At 39.8% G+C, this 14,191-nt stretch overlaps 1 protein-coding gene across 5 annotated transcripts in view; it reads right to left on the bottom strand.

Annotated features, from left to right (window-relative positions):
• Positions 1 to 14,191, bottom strand: part of CAPN13 (calpain 13) — a 185,252-nt gene that overhangs the window by 100,979 nt on the left and 70,082 nt on the right. For all 5 annotated transcript variants that reach the window (XR_015749499.1, XR_015749500.1, XM_087965160.1 and 2 more), the window contains exons 14-15: positions 11,281 to 11,340; positions 9,171 to 9,228 (exon numbers count right to left, since the gene is read on the bottom strand). Coding sequence is in view for 3 of the 5 variants with exons in the window: in XM_087965160.1 (XP_087821286.1) it covers positions 9,171 to 9,228; positions 11,281 to 11,340 (118 nt within the window). In the remaining 2 variants the exon portion in view is untranslated. The remainder of the gene's footprint in view (positions 1 to 9,170; positions 9,229 to 11,280; positions 11,341 to 14,191) is intronic.

The raw sequence follows: 14,191 nt of genomic DNA, 5'->3' as shown, positions 1-14,191 counted from the left end.
TTATTCTTCTATTGGTCTGTCCAATGTATGTGGCCGGGCATGATGCACAGGGGACTTCGTATATGCCTTGGTTTTCCAGGTCAATTTTATCTTTGGGGTTGCTAAGGATGGCTGCTATTTTTCTGTCTGTTTTGAAGGCAGTCCTGATGTGATGTCTGTGTAGTACCTTACTAATTTTGTCTGTAGTACCTCTTATGTAGGGCAGGACAGCTGTTCCATAGGTCTGTTCATCTTCTGGGTCTCTATTATGTTTCAGTGTGTTTTTGTGGATCAAGCTGGTGATTTTGCTTTTGTGGAAGCCGTTGGCTGTCAGTACTTTAGTCAGGGTGCATAGTTCAGTCTTAATGTGTGTCTTGTCTGCCAGGCGTTTGGTTCTGGTAATTAGTGTTTTAGCCACGGAGTTTATCTGTGCTGGGTGGTGGTGGGATTGGGCATTGAGGTAGCGGTTGGTGTGGGTTTTCTTCTGGTATATGGTGTGTCCTAGTGTGCCATCTGTTTTTTTGTAGATTAGTACATCTAGGAATGGTAGTTGTTTGTTTGTTTCTGTTTCCATGGTGAACTTGATTTTGGGGTGTGCGCTGTTTAGGTGTGTTAGGAAATTGTTTAGGTTTTCTTGTCCATGGGGCCAAATCACGAATGTGTCATCGATGTATCTTAACCATAGTTTGGGTTTGAGGGTGGCATTGGCCAGGGCTCTGGATTGAATTCTTCCATGAACAGGTTTGCAATGACAGGTGACAGTGGTGATCCCATGGGAGCTCCTTCTATTTGTTTGTATCTTTGTCCTTTGTATATGAAATATGTGTTGGTTAAGCAGTGTTCTGTTAGTTCCATGAGGTGTTTAGCTGGTTGGTATTTATTTTTGATGATTTCAAGGGTCTCTTTTATCGGGACTTGAGTGAATAGTGAAACCACGTCAAAACTTACAAGCAGATCTTCTTGCTCCACGTGTAGATCTTTGATCATTTCAAGAAGTGGTATGAGTTTTTACATGAGAAGCTGCTGTTTCAGCATGGGGCTGTAGCTCTTTTGCTAGGTGTTTAGCTAGGTTTTGTAGTGGTGCTCCTCTGGAGCTGACTATGGGTCTGAGAGGTATGCCTTCTTTGTGTATTTTTGGGAGGCCGTATAGTTTGGGGCATCTGGAAGATTTCTCTCTGGGTATGATCATGTGTTGGATCTCTTTGCTTATGTGGCTGGTTATAATTTTCTTCTTGGTTAATTTTTCCAGATATGTGGTTGGGTCAGTGTTTATGGGTTTGTATGTGGAGTCTTGGAGTAGGTCTGTCAATTTTGTTTCGTAGTCTTTTCTGTCCATTACTACAGTGGCATTCCCTTTGTCTGCTGGGAGGATGATTATGCTGCTATCTCTTTTCAGGGTTTGTAGTGCTTTGATTTCATTTTTCTGTAAGTTGCTTTTTGGTGGTTTGCTTGTGCATAAGATGTTGGTAACTTGGTGTCTTATTTTATCAGCTTCATCTGTATTTAATTTAGTTAGGCTGGATTCTACTGCACATATGATGGATTCTGTGGGGATTTTTGGGGTGCTATAGCATAATTGAATCCTTTGGTTAGGACATCTGTTTCTGTTTTGGTGAGTTCTCTGTTGGAAACGTTGTGCACTAATTGTTTCAGGTGTTGTTGTGAGTTGTTGGGGGTTTTCTTGTCATGTTCTAATTTCTTTAATTTTTTTCAATAATTTTTCCTGTTTGTAAATACCTTCAGAATCAGCTCTCCAAGTTGTAAGTTGTTTTATCTTGTCCCAAAGTAGAGGGTGGATTTTGCTGCTCAGTTCCAGGTGTAGTGCTAGCAAATCTTTGTTTAACTGATCTAATTGGAATCTCTTACTGTGGAGCTCGTTCCGTAGTAAAGCCATTTCAGTTCTTTTCAGGATACGTTTAGTGGCTGCTGTGCTTTGATGAAATGTTAATTTGAAGCAGGTTGGTGTAGTATTGTTGTCTCTGCAGCTGCGTAGGAATTGGAGGTCACATAGTATTCCTGCTCTTTTAATTTCCAGTTTCTCGTAGGTTTTGATCTGGCTGTTTATTTCCTCCCGTAGAGGTTTGATATTTGTTTTCTTAAGTTTTCCGGGTACTTACATGTATGGTGTTCGGCTTGGTTGGGTATTTTCCCACGTCATTGTAGTTCTTTTAAAGTTGTAGCAACGTTTCAGCAGAATCTCATCTGCCATCATCAGGCTTCTGTATTGTGTCCGTCTGTGAGTCAGACTTTTACAGTAGTTTCAGATTTGAATTTGGGGCAGCCTATTGCTGTGCCAGAATGGTTTTTTCTTCATCCTGATTGGTTGGGAGTCTTGGTCTGTGTTTATTGGTCTCGGAGTTTGCTGTGTTCTGCTTGATTGGTGTCTCTAATATCTTCTGTCTGTTTTTTGGCTCTTTTTGTATCTTGATTGGCTGGCAGCATTGTGTTGCTTTAATGGAGGCCTTTAGTGCAGCTTGGCTTCGGGTAAATGGACGGCTATCATTAGTTAGGAAGCTGGGTTTCATCTGGGTGCCTGGTTGGGGTGTGTTTGAGCTGGAGGTATCAGGGGGATCTGTTTGTGCCCAGGTGTTTGCCTGGCTTGTGGTGTGGAGATTTTTTTGTTTGTGAGTGCAGGCTTCCAAATGATTGACAGCCTGGTGGAATCATCTCTTCTGTTCATGCTTTCTGGTCTTTTTTCAATCTCTATGGCTTCTCTGATGATTCTGTGATTAGGGTTTTCTATAGTGGCCAGGGTTTTGGTGCCATTGAAGTTGATGCTATGACCTGTGGCTTCCATGTGTTGGACTAGTGAGGAAGTGTGTTCCAGCTTTTTGACTGCATTTTTGTGTTCATCCAGGCGGGTGCTTATTCTTCTATTGGTCTGTCCAATGTATGTGGCCGGGCATGATGCACAGGGGACTTCGTATATGCCTTGGTTTTCCAGGTCAATTTTATCTTTGGGGTTGCTAAGGATGGCTGCTATTTTTCTGTCTGTTTTGAAGGCAGTCCTGATGTGATGTCTGTGTAGTACCTTACTAATTTTGTCTGTAGTACCTCTTATGTAGGGCAGGACAGCTGTTCCATAGGTCTGTTCATCTTCTGGGTCTCTATTATGTTTCAGTGTGTTTTTGTGGATCAAGCTGGTGATTTTGCTTTTGTGGAAGCCGTTGGCTGTCAGTACTTTAGTCAGGGTGCATAGTTCAGTCTTAATGTGTGTCTTGTCTGCCAGGCGTTTGGTTCTGTAATTAGTGTTTTAGCCACGGAGTTTATCTGTGCTGGGTGGTGGTGGGATTGGGCATTGAGGTAGCGGTTGGTGTGGGTTTTCTTCTGGTATATGGTGTGTCCTAGTGTGCCATCTGTTTTTTGTAGATTAGTACATCTAGGAATGGTAGTTGTTTGTTTGTTTCTGTTTCCATGGTGAACTTGATTTTGGGGTGTGCGCTGTTTAGGTGTGTTAGGAAATTGTTTAGGTTTTCTTGTCCATGGGGCCAAATCACGAATGTGTCATCGATGTATCTTAACCATAGTTTGGGTTTGAGGGTGGCATTGGCCAGGGCTCTGGATTAATTCTTCCATGAACAGGTTTGCAATGACAGGTGACAGTGGTGATCCCATGGGAGCTCCTTCTATTTGTTTGTATCTTTGTCCTTTGTATATGAAATATGTGTTGGTTAAGCAGTGTTCTGTTAGTTCCATGAGGTGTTTAGCTGGTTGGTATTTATTTTTGATGATTTCAAGGGTCTCTTTTATCGGGACTTGAGTGAATAGTGAAACCACGTCAAAACTTACAAGCAGACCTTCTTGCTCCACGTGTAGATCTTTGATCATTTCCAAGAAGTGGTATGAGTTTTTACATGAGAAGCTGCTGTTTCAGCATGGGGCTGTAGCTCTTTTGCTAGGTGTTTAGCTAGGTTTTGTAGTGGTGCTCCTCTGGAGCTGACTATGGGTCTGAGAGGTATGCCTTCTTTGTGTATTTTTGGGAGGCCGTATAGTTTGGGGCATCTGGAAGATTTCTCTCTGGGTATGATCATGTGTTGGATCTCTTTGCTTATGTGGCTGGTTATAATTTTCTTCTTGGTTAATTTTTCCAGATATGTGGTTGGGTCAGTGTTTATGGGTTTGTATGTGGAGTCTTGGAGTAGGTCTGTCAATTTTGTTTCGTAGTCTTTTCTGTCCATTACTACAGTGGCATTCCCTTTGTCTGCTGGGAGGATGATTATGCTGCTATCTCTTTTCAGGGTTTGTAGTGCTTTGATTTCATTTTTCTGTAAGTTGCTTTTTGGTGGTTTGCTTGTGCATAAGATGTTGGTAACTTGGTGTCTTATTTTATCAGCTTCATCTGTATTTAATTTAGTTAGGCTGGATTCTACTGCACATATGATGGATTCTGTGGGGATTTTTGGGGTGCTATAGCATAATTGAATCCTTTGGTTAGGACATCTGTTTCTGTTTTGGTGAGTTCTCTGTTGGAAACGTTGTGCACTAATTGTTTCAGGTGTTGTTGTGAGTTGTTGGGGTTTTCTTGTCATGTTCTAATTTCTTTAATTTTTCAATAATTTTCCTGTTTGTAAATACCTTCAGAATCAGCTCTCCAAGTTGTAAGTTGTTTTATCTTGTCCCAAAGTAGAGGGTGGATTTTGCTGCTCAGTTCCAGGTGTAGTGCTAGCAAATCTTTGTTTAACTGATCTAATTGGAATCTCTTACTGTGGAGCTCGTTCCGTAGTAAAGCCATTTCAGTTCTTTTCAGGATACGTTTAGTGGCTGCTGTGCTTTGATGAAATGTTAATTTGAAGCAGGTTGGTGTAGTATTGTTGTCTCTGCAGCTGCGTAGGAATTGGAGGTCACATAGTATTCCTGCTCTTTTAATTTCCAGTTTTCGTAGGTTTTGATCTGGCTGTTTATTTCCTCCCGTAGAGGTTTGATATTTGTTTTCTTAAGTTTTCATGGTACTTACATGTATGGTGTTCGGCTTGGTTCGGGTATTTTCCCACGTCATTGTAGTTCTTTTAAAGTTGTAGCAACGTTTCAGCAGAATCTCATCTGCCATCATCAGGCTTCTGTATTGTGTCCGTCTGTGAGTCAGACTTTTACAGTAGTTTCAGATTTGAATTTGGGGCAGCCTATTGCTGTGCCAGAATGGTTTTTTCTTCATCCTGATTGGTTGGGAGTCTTGGTCTGTGTTTATTGGTCTCGGAGTTTGCTGTGTTCTGCTTGATTGGTGTCTCTAATATCTTCTGTCTGTTTTTGGCTCTTTTTGTATCTTGATTGGCTGGCAGCATTGTGTTGCTTTAATGGAGGCCTTTAGTGCAGCTTGGCTTCGGGTAAATGGACGGCTATCATTAGTTAGGAAGCTGGGTTTCATCTGGGTGCCTGGTTGGGGTGTGTTTGAGCTGGAGGTATCAGGGGGATCTGTTTGTGCCCAGGTGTTTGCCTGGCTTGTGGTGTGAGATTTTTTTGTTTGTGAGTGCAGGCTTCCAAATGATTGACAGCCTGGTGGAATCATCTCTTCTGTTCATGCTTTCTGGTCTTTTTCAATCTCTATGGCTTCTCTGATGATTCTGTGATTAGGGTTTTCTATAGTGGCCAGGGTTTTGGTGCCATTGAAGTTGATGCTATGACCTGTGGCTTCCATGTGTTGGACTAGTGAGGAAGTGTGTTCCAGCTTTTTGACTGCATTTTTGTGTTCATCCAGGCGGGTGCTTATTCTTCTATTGGTCTGTCCAATGTATGTGGCCGGGCATGATGCACAGGGGACTTCGTATATGCCTTGGTTTTCCAGGTCAATTTTATCTTTGGGGTTGCTAAGGATGGCTGCTATTTTTCTGTCTGTTTTGAAGGCAGTCCTGATGTGATGTCTGTGTAGTACCTTACTAATTTTGTCTGTAGTAAATGACACCAGACCCACACCCATGAGGGCCACACAAGATGCCACCACCACACTTCCACGTAAAAATCAGACTCACACCCACACAGAAGATGAGACACGACCACAGACCAGAAGCCGCACTGCAGCTGCAACTGCAGCTGCATCACTACCCACTTCAAACTCACTACCCACTTCAAACTCCTCTGAACCATACATGAAGCAAACTGACCCCCACCATGAAGATGTGGCACGACCACGAACTCGAAGCCAAACGAACACAGACCCAGACCCCAAACTCAAAGCCATATTAAAAACCCAAAATGCTACATCACAGCCACCCGCTCAGGACATCACATCAGAAAACTCAAGAAATTACACCTCAAGAACTCAAGAAGTCACAACACAGCAAATGACCCAGGATATCACAGCACAAGACCAAGGATACCACAGCAATAAATCTCACAAGGTCATCACACAACCCATTACCCAAGCTGTTACTACACAGGAGGCTAATCGAAAAGAGATCAAAACACAAACGACCCAGGAGATTACAACGCAAGACCCAGGATACCACAACAAAAGAACTCACAAGCCCATCACACAACCCATTACCCAAGCCGTTAAAACACAAGAGGCTAACGACCCAGGAGATGACAGCACAAGATCCAGGATATCTCTACAACAAAAGGCCATTACACAGCCCATTATACCAACATCAACTCCATCAACCAATCAAGAGGCTGCAGCACAGCCAACCAGCCCAGCACACCATCCCCCACCACTTGTATATATAGAGAGATGGCAGCTCCGGTCACACACTGCTTGCACTGGCACTAAGCCGAAAGCACCAGCCTGAAGATGGCGAGTGGGACCTCGCCGAAACGTTGCCTAGATACTTTGAATCTTACGCGGGAGAAAACCCGAATAACCAAAGATCCACATACAAATACCCGAGAACCTCAGAAAACATATATATATATATATATATAATATATTCTTAAGTTTTCGTGGGTATTTATATGTATGGCATTCAGCTCTGTTCGGGTATTTTCCCATGTCATTATAGTTGTGCTTTTAAAGTTGTAGCAACGTTTCAGCAGAATCTCATCTTCCATCATCAGACTTGTGTATTGTGTTCGAACACAATACACAAGTCTGATGATGGCAGATGAGATTCTGCTGAAATGTCTCTACAACTTTAAAAGCACAACTATAATGACGTGGGAAAATACCCGAACAAAGCTGAATACCATACATACATACATACATACATACATACATACATACATACATAATCTATCTATCTATCTATCTATAATCTATCTATCTCTATCCATTTCTATGACAGTCTGAAATACTAATTTTTTATAGTAATGTTGTGGGCTTGTTTGTTTAATACTGATTAATACTAATTTAATACTAATTTCTAGCCCATTTTTTTCAGGGTTAAAAAATTATGACTCAATAATGTAAAATTCACAATTAAATAGCTGTCTATCTATCTGCACATTCCTATATCAAAATATGACAGTCTGAAATACCAATTTTTATCATAATGTTGTGGCATGTTTCTTTAATATTGAATACATTTCTAGCCCATTTTTTCAGGGCTAAAAAGATTATGACTCAATAATCTAAAATTCACAATCAAATCTAAAGTCAATAATCACTGTGTAAATCTTAATTAGTGAGATAGAAGAAATTGGAAAGTAGCATCTGAGTTAAAATGCAGACTACTGAATTCTTCTTATTGTTATTTTTGTTATTCTATTCTTTCTATAGGATCTTTAAGCTATGCATAGAAAAAATAATAATACACATTTCAATAAAACAATGTGACATAAAATAAGCAAGACAATAAAAATTATTAAAAGTCCATATATAAATGTATAAGTTAGCAAAATTCCTTTGCAAAGGACTCTGGACCTGGAATAATTGTTAACCAACAAAATCCTGGATGAGTCAGTGCATTCGGATTGCTAGACAATATTGGGGCCAGCTAAATTTAAATCAGAGCAAATAAATCTTTCAGATTTTCCAGAAGTCCAGGGACTTCCAAAGATATATGTCATTGTAGAAATATTTTCATTTCCAATTAGGTTTGTGCAGACCGTTCAAGAGGCATTTTCTTGTGGGGAAGGTTCAAATGGAGGACTTCTTCAAATTGCTTATGTGAGATGTCACAATGCCCCAGTTCTTATTTGCAGAACAGTTGCTGAAGCTTGATTCACTTTTTAAAAGCGCTTTCTGAACATTAACAGAAGCCACTTTCATCAAAGCCAAGCAACAGATCAGCTCTGCTTTGAAACCTTATTGGCTGATGTATCTGTATGAGGCAAAGCACCTCATTCAGGTGAATCAATTACAATCAATATATACAATATATATAGCCAAAGAAGGGATATTATAGTTAGGCCTCCAAAGGAGATTTATTTATTTTTCTTTTCACCTATATCACATACTGGAAGTCAGGGAATCTGGAAATGATTGATGGGAGGAATGTGGGAAACTGGAAAGCTTTACTGCTAATCAATAAAGTCTTATTATGACCACACTTGGAATATTGCATTGAGTTTTGGTAACCATATTATAAAAAAGATGCAGAGACTCTGGAAAGAATGAAGAAAACAGCAACAAAGATGATTAGAGGGTTGGAGGCTAAAGCATATGAAGAAAGGTTACAGCAATTGAGTTTATCTAGTCTAGTGAAAAGAAGAACTAGGGATGACATGATAGCAGTGTTCCAATATTTGAGGGGCTACCAGAAAGAAGAGGGCGGTCAACCTATTTTCCAAAGCAACAGAAGGCAAGACAAAGAGCAATGGATGGAAACTAACCAAGGAGAGAAGCAACCTAGAACTAAGGAGAAATTTCCTAACAGTGAGAACAATTAATCAGTGGAACAACTTGCCTCTAGAAGTCATGAATGCTCCAACACAAGAAGTTTTTAAGAAGATATTGGCCATCATTTGTCTGAAATGGTACAGGGTCTCTTGCTTGAGCAAGGGGTTAGAAGACCTCCAAAGGTTCCTTCTAACTCTGTTATTCTGACTTTTGAGTTCTAATGATCAGAAATTCCTTTTGCTAAGCACATTGGAGCCCCTGTCCTACTGAGACACAGGCAGTGTTTAACAGGAGCTCAGCTGACGGCTTGAGGTCTTTGTCCCCACACTAGTGAATAAACAGACTTAATATGACCCAGTGTACCAATTATGCCTCTTACTGAAGAAACAGCAACTGAATAGAACCAAACACAAAGGAAAAGTAAGAGGACAGAATCAGATATAGATAACAATTAAAACTGGACACAAACTATGAATTTTACCTTTTAGAAGAACATCATTCAGAATCCTTTGTAATTGTGAAGCATCTAAGTAGGAGTTCTAACGTAGAACAAACATACACACAAACAAAAAATGCTTATGAGGGGTATGGTTCCTTGGAATCTTGTCTTGTTGCTATATCCACTTAATTAAAGGACTTATGGTCTAAGGTCACTGCCCATTCTAGGCAGAACATCCCAGGTTCAATCTTAGATAGCACTTGAAGCGTAGGAATCTTTTTGTCTTATTTCTCGCAGTAGTTCTTAATTTTACATCTATAGAAATAATTTTTATTTATTTTTATTTATTTGGGATAATTTCCCACTAGCTCATTTTCTTTTGCCCTTCTTTCTATCCCACCTACCCCCTTTTTTCCCCTAGGTTTCATTTGTAGTTTGGTGGTTTATTTTTGCCCTGTTCCAGATAGCACATTTTAAAAATGCAAGAAAGAGTTGCACCTGACAGATGTCCGAGAAAGATACAAAATCTAGATTTCCTCATTTATTTACGTGCTAATTTGAAGATATTGTTTCTTCTCTAAATTCCCTTGATTCATTTATTATTGGGAAATACAAATACACATTCAGAGAGACAGAGATGTTTTGTTTATCATGTTCTATAGGCAAATAATCAGCTAATTTTAGTAACAAATATTTAAGAAGTGGATTCTCATAATATTCAGTTGCCTTGAAAATTACCAAACAGAGAGAAAGCAGCAACTTATATGCTGTCTGCTTGAATGAGCTTTCTATTTCCACATTAAAAAGATAATAAAATAAAGCAAATAAAACTGAAACACAGAGAGAAAAACAGGTGACTGTTTCACTCCACAGTATTTCACAGATGAGTGTTTCACTCCACAGCGATTTAGATGGTGACCACCATTTCCTCCATTAAGCCAAAATCAAGGTAAAAATACCAGTGGCTTGGGGGATTCAAAGGATGGCAGAAGTTTACAAATAAAAATTACAAACAAAAACAAAGAATTATGTTCAATTTATAAGCTGTCTGTCTGTCTGTCTGTCACCTATCTATCTGTCATCTATCTATCATCCATCTATCTCTATCAATCAATCTATCAATCTATCTGTCTGTTTGTCTGTCATCTATCTATCTAAATTTAGTGGATAGATAGATAGATAGATAGATAGATAGATAGATAGATAGATAGATAGATAGATAGATAGATAGATAGATAGATAGATAGATAGATAGATAGACAGACAGACAGACAGACAGACAGACAGACAGACAGATAGTTTTGGGTACATATAATATTAAAACTCAGTGGCTATATATAGAGCCACTTTTATATTATCTGTACCTGAAGCCATTTCTAGTCTTCCAATTTTTTTTCAAGTTAGGTCTCAACTAAAGCTTCTGAGCGATTATTAGAAAAGAAAGTAGGATGATTTGGCATGTTCAAAGAGTTTTAACTGGACGCCTAAAAGATGCATAGAAGCTGGAAATATCTGGCTTCCAGCAAGGACTTGCTTTGACTCAGGAGACTGCTATCATTTTCCTTCCTTGCCCTGACTGCTTCTGGAGACAAACTGTGTGCACCTTTCACAGTCAGCACTGCTGTTTTCACCTTTTATGTGCTGATACAACTATTAGCTGTGAGAGGTCTATTGTACAGAAGCTTTTGGCAGCAATTTTTCTCTCGACTAAGTCAAGGAGTCTTTTATAACAGTTTATTAAGCCATTAAGAGCATCTCCTGTGAACACATGCAGCTTGGCTCAGAAAGAATGCAAATCAATTACCCAAACATTGACTGATGCCTGCTTTCCAAATGTGGAAAGTACAAACTGGAAGTAATTCTGAGAGACTAAATATGATCCAGGAAGCCACATCTATTTGTAGCTAAGGTTTACGGTTAATTGCTTGTTTGAGGAACATCTTTCTCTCCACAAGCAATCAACTCCAAACAATATATTGTGTAGCCAGGTCCCTTGTCTGATTTGTCATAACAACTAGCAAATCAATACCATTTTGAGAGACACCCTTGAGATCTGCATGGCTGAAGCATGGATTAAAAGCAAGATGGGAAAACTCTCTTTCTCAATTTTACAAGCCTTGTTGATTCACTCTTTTATTTCTATTCAACAAACCTGATAAGCATATCTGAAGAAGACACTTTCATAATTGTCTGGATTCCAGAAGAGCATATCCTGTATCCCAAAAAAATAAAAATAAAAAAATGCATGTATAAAAATCAGTCCACATGAGAAACCTCATTATTATTCATTCATTATGTTTCTAGCCATTTACAACAGGCAACATTGCGCAACCAACCTCAAAAGCCTGACAGTGACAAAAACACTCCTATTATCCGATCATTCATGTCTTTCTTATTTATCCAATTAAATTCCATCCTGTGGCATCCCGTGTCAAAACTTCAAATTGCCCCAAGCCATTTGTAAGTGCATGATCTAGGGGAAAAAAGACTGCACAATACCAGCAACCAGCTAAAGAACAAAAAAGGAAGGATATTATTTTATGAAAGCTTTGTGAAATGGCAAGTTTTCAACAAAGTCTCAAGGATGAGGGCAGCTCGCAGTAATTTGTGGGGAGAAAACCAGGGGTGGGATTCTACCAGTTCACACCTATTCGCTAGAACCGGCTGTTAACATTCTAAGCAGTTTGGAGAACCGGTTGTTAGAAAAAATTACTGGATTAATCCTGTAAGGAAAGCAGGAAGGAAACATTTTGGTGTTGCTTACAGAAACTGCCTCTCCATTAACCCTTATTACATTCTTGGTAGGACTAGACTTCCTGTCTCAGGAACGTCTCTGGAGCCTTTTCCCCCTCCTTTGCTGGTACTTTGATGTGTGGAGTGACCATTCAAAGTTATAATGGCACTGAAAAAAGTGACTTATGACCATTTTTCACACTTATGACTGTTGCAACATCCCCACAGTCATGAGAGGCCAGGCGAGGAGATGCGTGCCTCGATGTGAGTGATATTGAGTTCGCCACATCCAGCCAATAACATGACCACCAAGTCATGTCCACCCAGTCACATGACCACCAAGCCTTGCCCACCACCTAAGCCACGCCCACAGAACCGGTTGTTAAAAATTTGAATCCACCCCTGGAGAAAACGCCCGATTTAGGGAGCAAGGAAGAAGTAGAATGAGACAAAAGAGCATCCATAAACCTAGAATGCTCTTGAGTATAACCTGTTTTTGAGATATGCAGCTGATGAGCCCTTCAGTGCTGGTTAAACACCAAAGAGCTCACCACTGTCTGAAAGAAAGGAAATTGGCACATTCTCACTGGTGCTGTATCAGTGGTGGGATTCAAAAAATTTTACTACATTTTTCAATAATGCCAAAGAGGCAAACTGTCAACATATTTCATTTTACTGATAATGGAGAAATATACTGCTTAGTATATTTGCTTAGTTCCCTCTGATTAATACTAATAATAATTTAAAACATGATATAATTATGATGTTTAATATACAAGCTCAGCATAATCAAGATCTACCTTGGAATAAAGCTTTAGCATTCCAGGAAAGATTAAGGTGGGCACTGTGATAACATCAAAACAGGCACTAGATGAGCCTCTATGAAAGAACAGTACTGTAATTGGGATGCTACCACTTAAAAGAGCCTTTCAATAGTGACAACCAACTACTTCTGGTAACAATGGCACTTGAAAACAGAGGCATCCATGCAGGCCTAAGAAAGGCAGAAATTCTTTAGGTGTGCCATACTCCCAAAGGCCTTTCTAAGGATCAACATGAACATCTGTTGCTTCAATAGTTAATAAATAAAATCATGATTTTAGCACTGCCCCAATATAAAATTTAATGCTAGCTGTCAGGCTACAGAACTTTTCCCATTCACTCAACTAGAATGAACTTCTGAAAACGTATCCAAACGTATCACAAAAGAATTCTTTATTGAGATGAGACAATTCCTGTAGGAGTTCAAAGCAGCGTCTGAGGTCTCTCAGGCATACAGGGATACATAAGGGAGTTTAGAACCCCTCCCCTTATCTCGATGTGTATTTAGTGAAACAAAAGCCAGTATGTTAATTCCTCCCCACCCCTCTTGTTAGAACGAACTATTCAAGAGATTCCCAAAGTACAATCTCACTGTGGAATTTTTATGACCTTCTCATCTCCTGGTTGAGCCTCTCAGAGGTGATAGTTCTGGCCATCTGGCTTTTCTCCCTCCATATTATGTGTGGGTTATACAAATTCGATATAAGATTAAATGTATTCAGGTTACATCAAGAAAGGATTTCTTTATCAGCCTCCCCCCCCCCTTTTCTTCTTCCACTGAAGAAATGACAGATACACGGATCTGACACTAGCCTTGTCTCTACATTTCTAAATACAGGGTGACTGCTGCGGCTTGCAAGAGGGTTCAGACCAGTGGTGGGATTCAAATTTTTTTTACTACTGGTTCTGTGAGTGTGGCTTGGTGGGGGCATGGCATGGCTTGGTGGATGTGGCTTGGTGGGCATGGCAAGGGAAGGATAGTGTAAAATCTCCTTTCCCACCCCACTCCAAGGGAAGGTTATCACCAGTTCTCTGGACTACTCAAAATTTCCGCTACCAGTTCTCCAGAACTGGTCAGAACCTGCTGAATACCACATCTGATTCAGACCCAGAGCTGCTTTTCAATTCTGTCTGAATCATAGCACATCAATAATAGATGTCTTTCATTTAAAGTAAAAAAAAATTCTTCACCTCTAGGAAATGGGCCAAAAGGAAAATGGTTATCTCTAGACCTTAGAAATCAATCAGTCTACAAAGGCTGTGCAACTATTTCTATTGAGGTGGGGCAACATTTTGGGGTCCAAGGGCCAATGATTTTCTAGTTTCTTTTCCTCTGCAATTTTGGGTGGAGTTTTTTAGGGTTTGTTATTTCTTTAACATCTGACTTAAATATATCTAACAGCTTAAATTGTCCCTCAGGTATGGATTTTATGTATTTGTTGCCTCAAAAAAGCCCTCCAATGTTGAGAAGTTTGGAGATTGCAAATGTTGTACACCCTCAGGTAACT

The sequence above is a fragment of the Notechis scutatus genome, chromosome 1 (assembly GCF_049901735.1).
Source record: "Notechis scutatus isolate UNSWTSFEM ecotype Mainland chromosome 1, rNotScu1.2, whole genome shotgun sequence".
NCBI classification, from domain to species: domain Eukaryota; kingdom Metazoa; phylum Chordata; class Lepidosauria; order Squamata; family Elapidae; genus Notechis; species Notechis scutatus.
The sequence above is the reverse complement of the archived record's forward strand: the minus strand, read 5'-3'. Positions and strand labels throughout refer to the sequence as shown.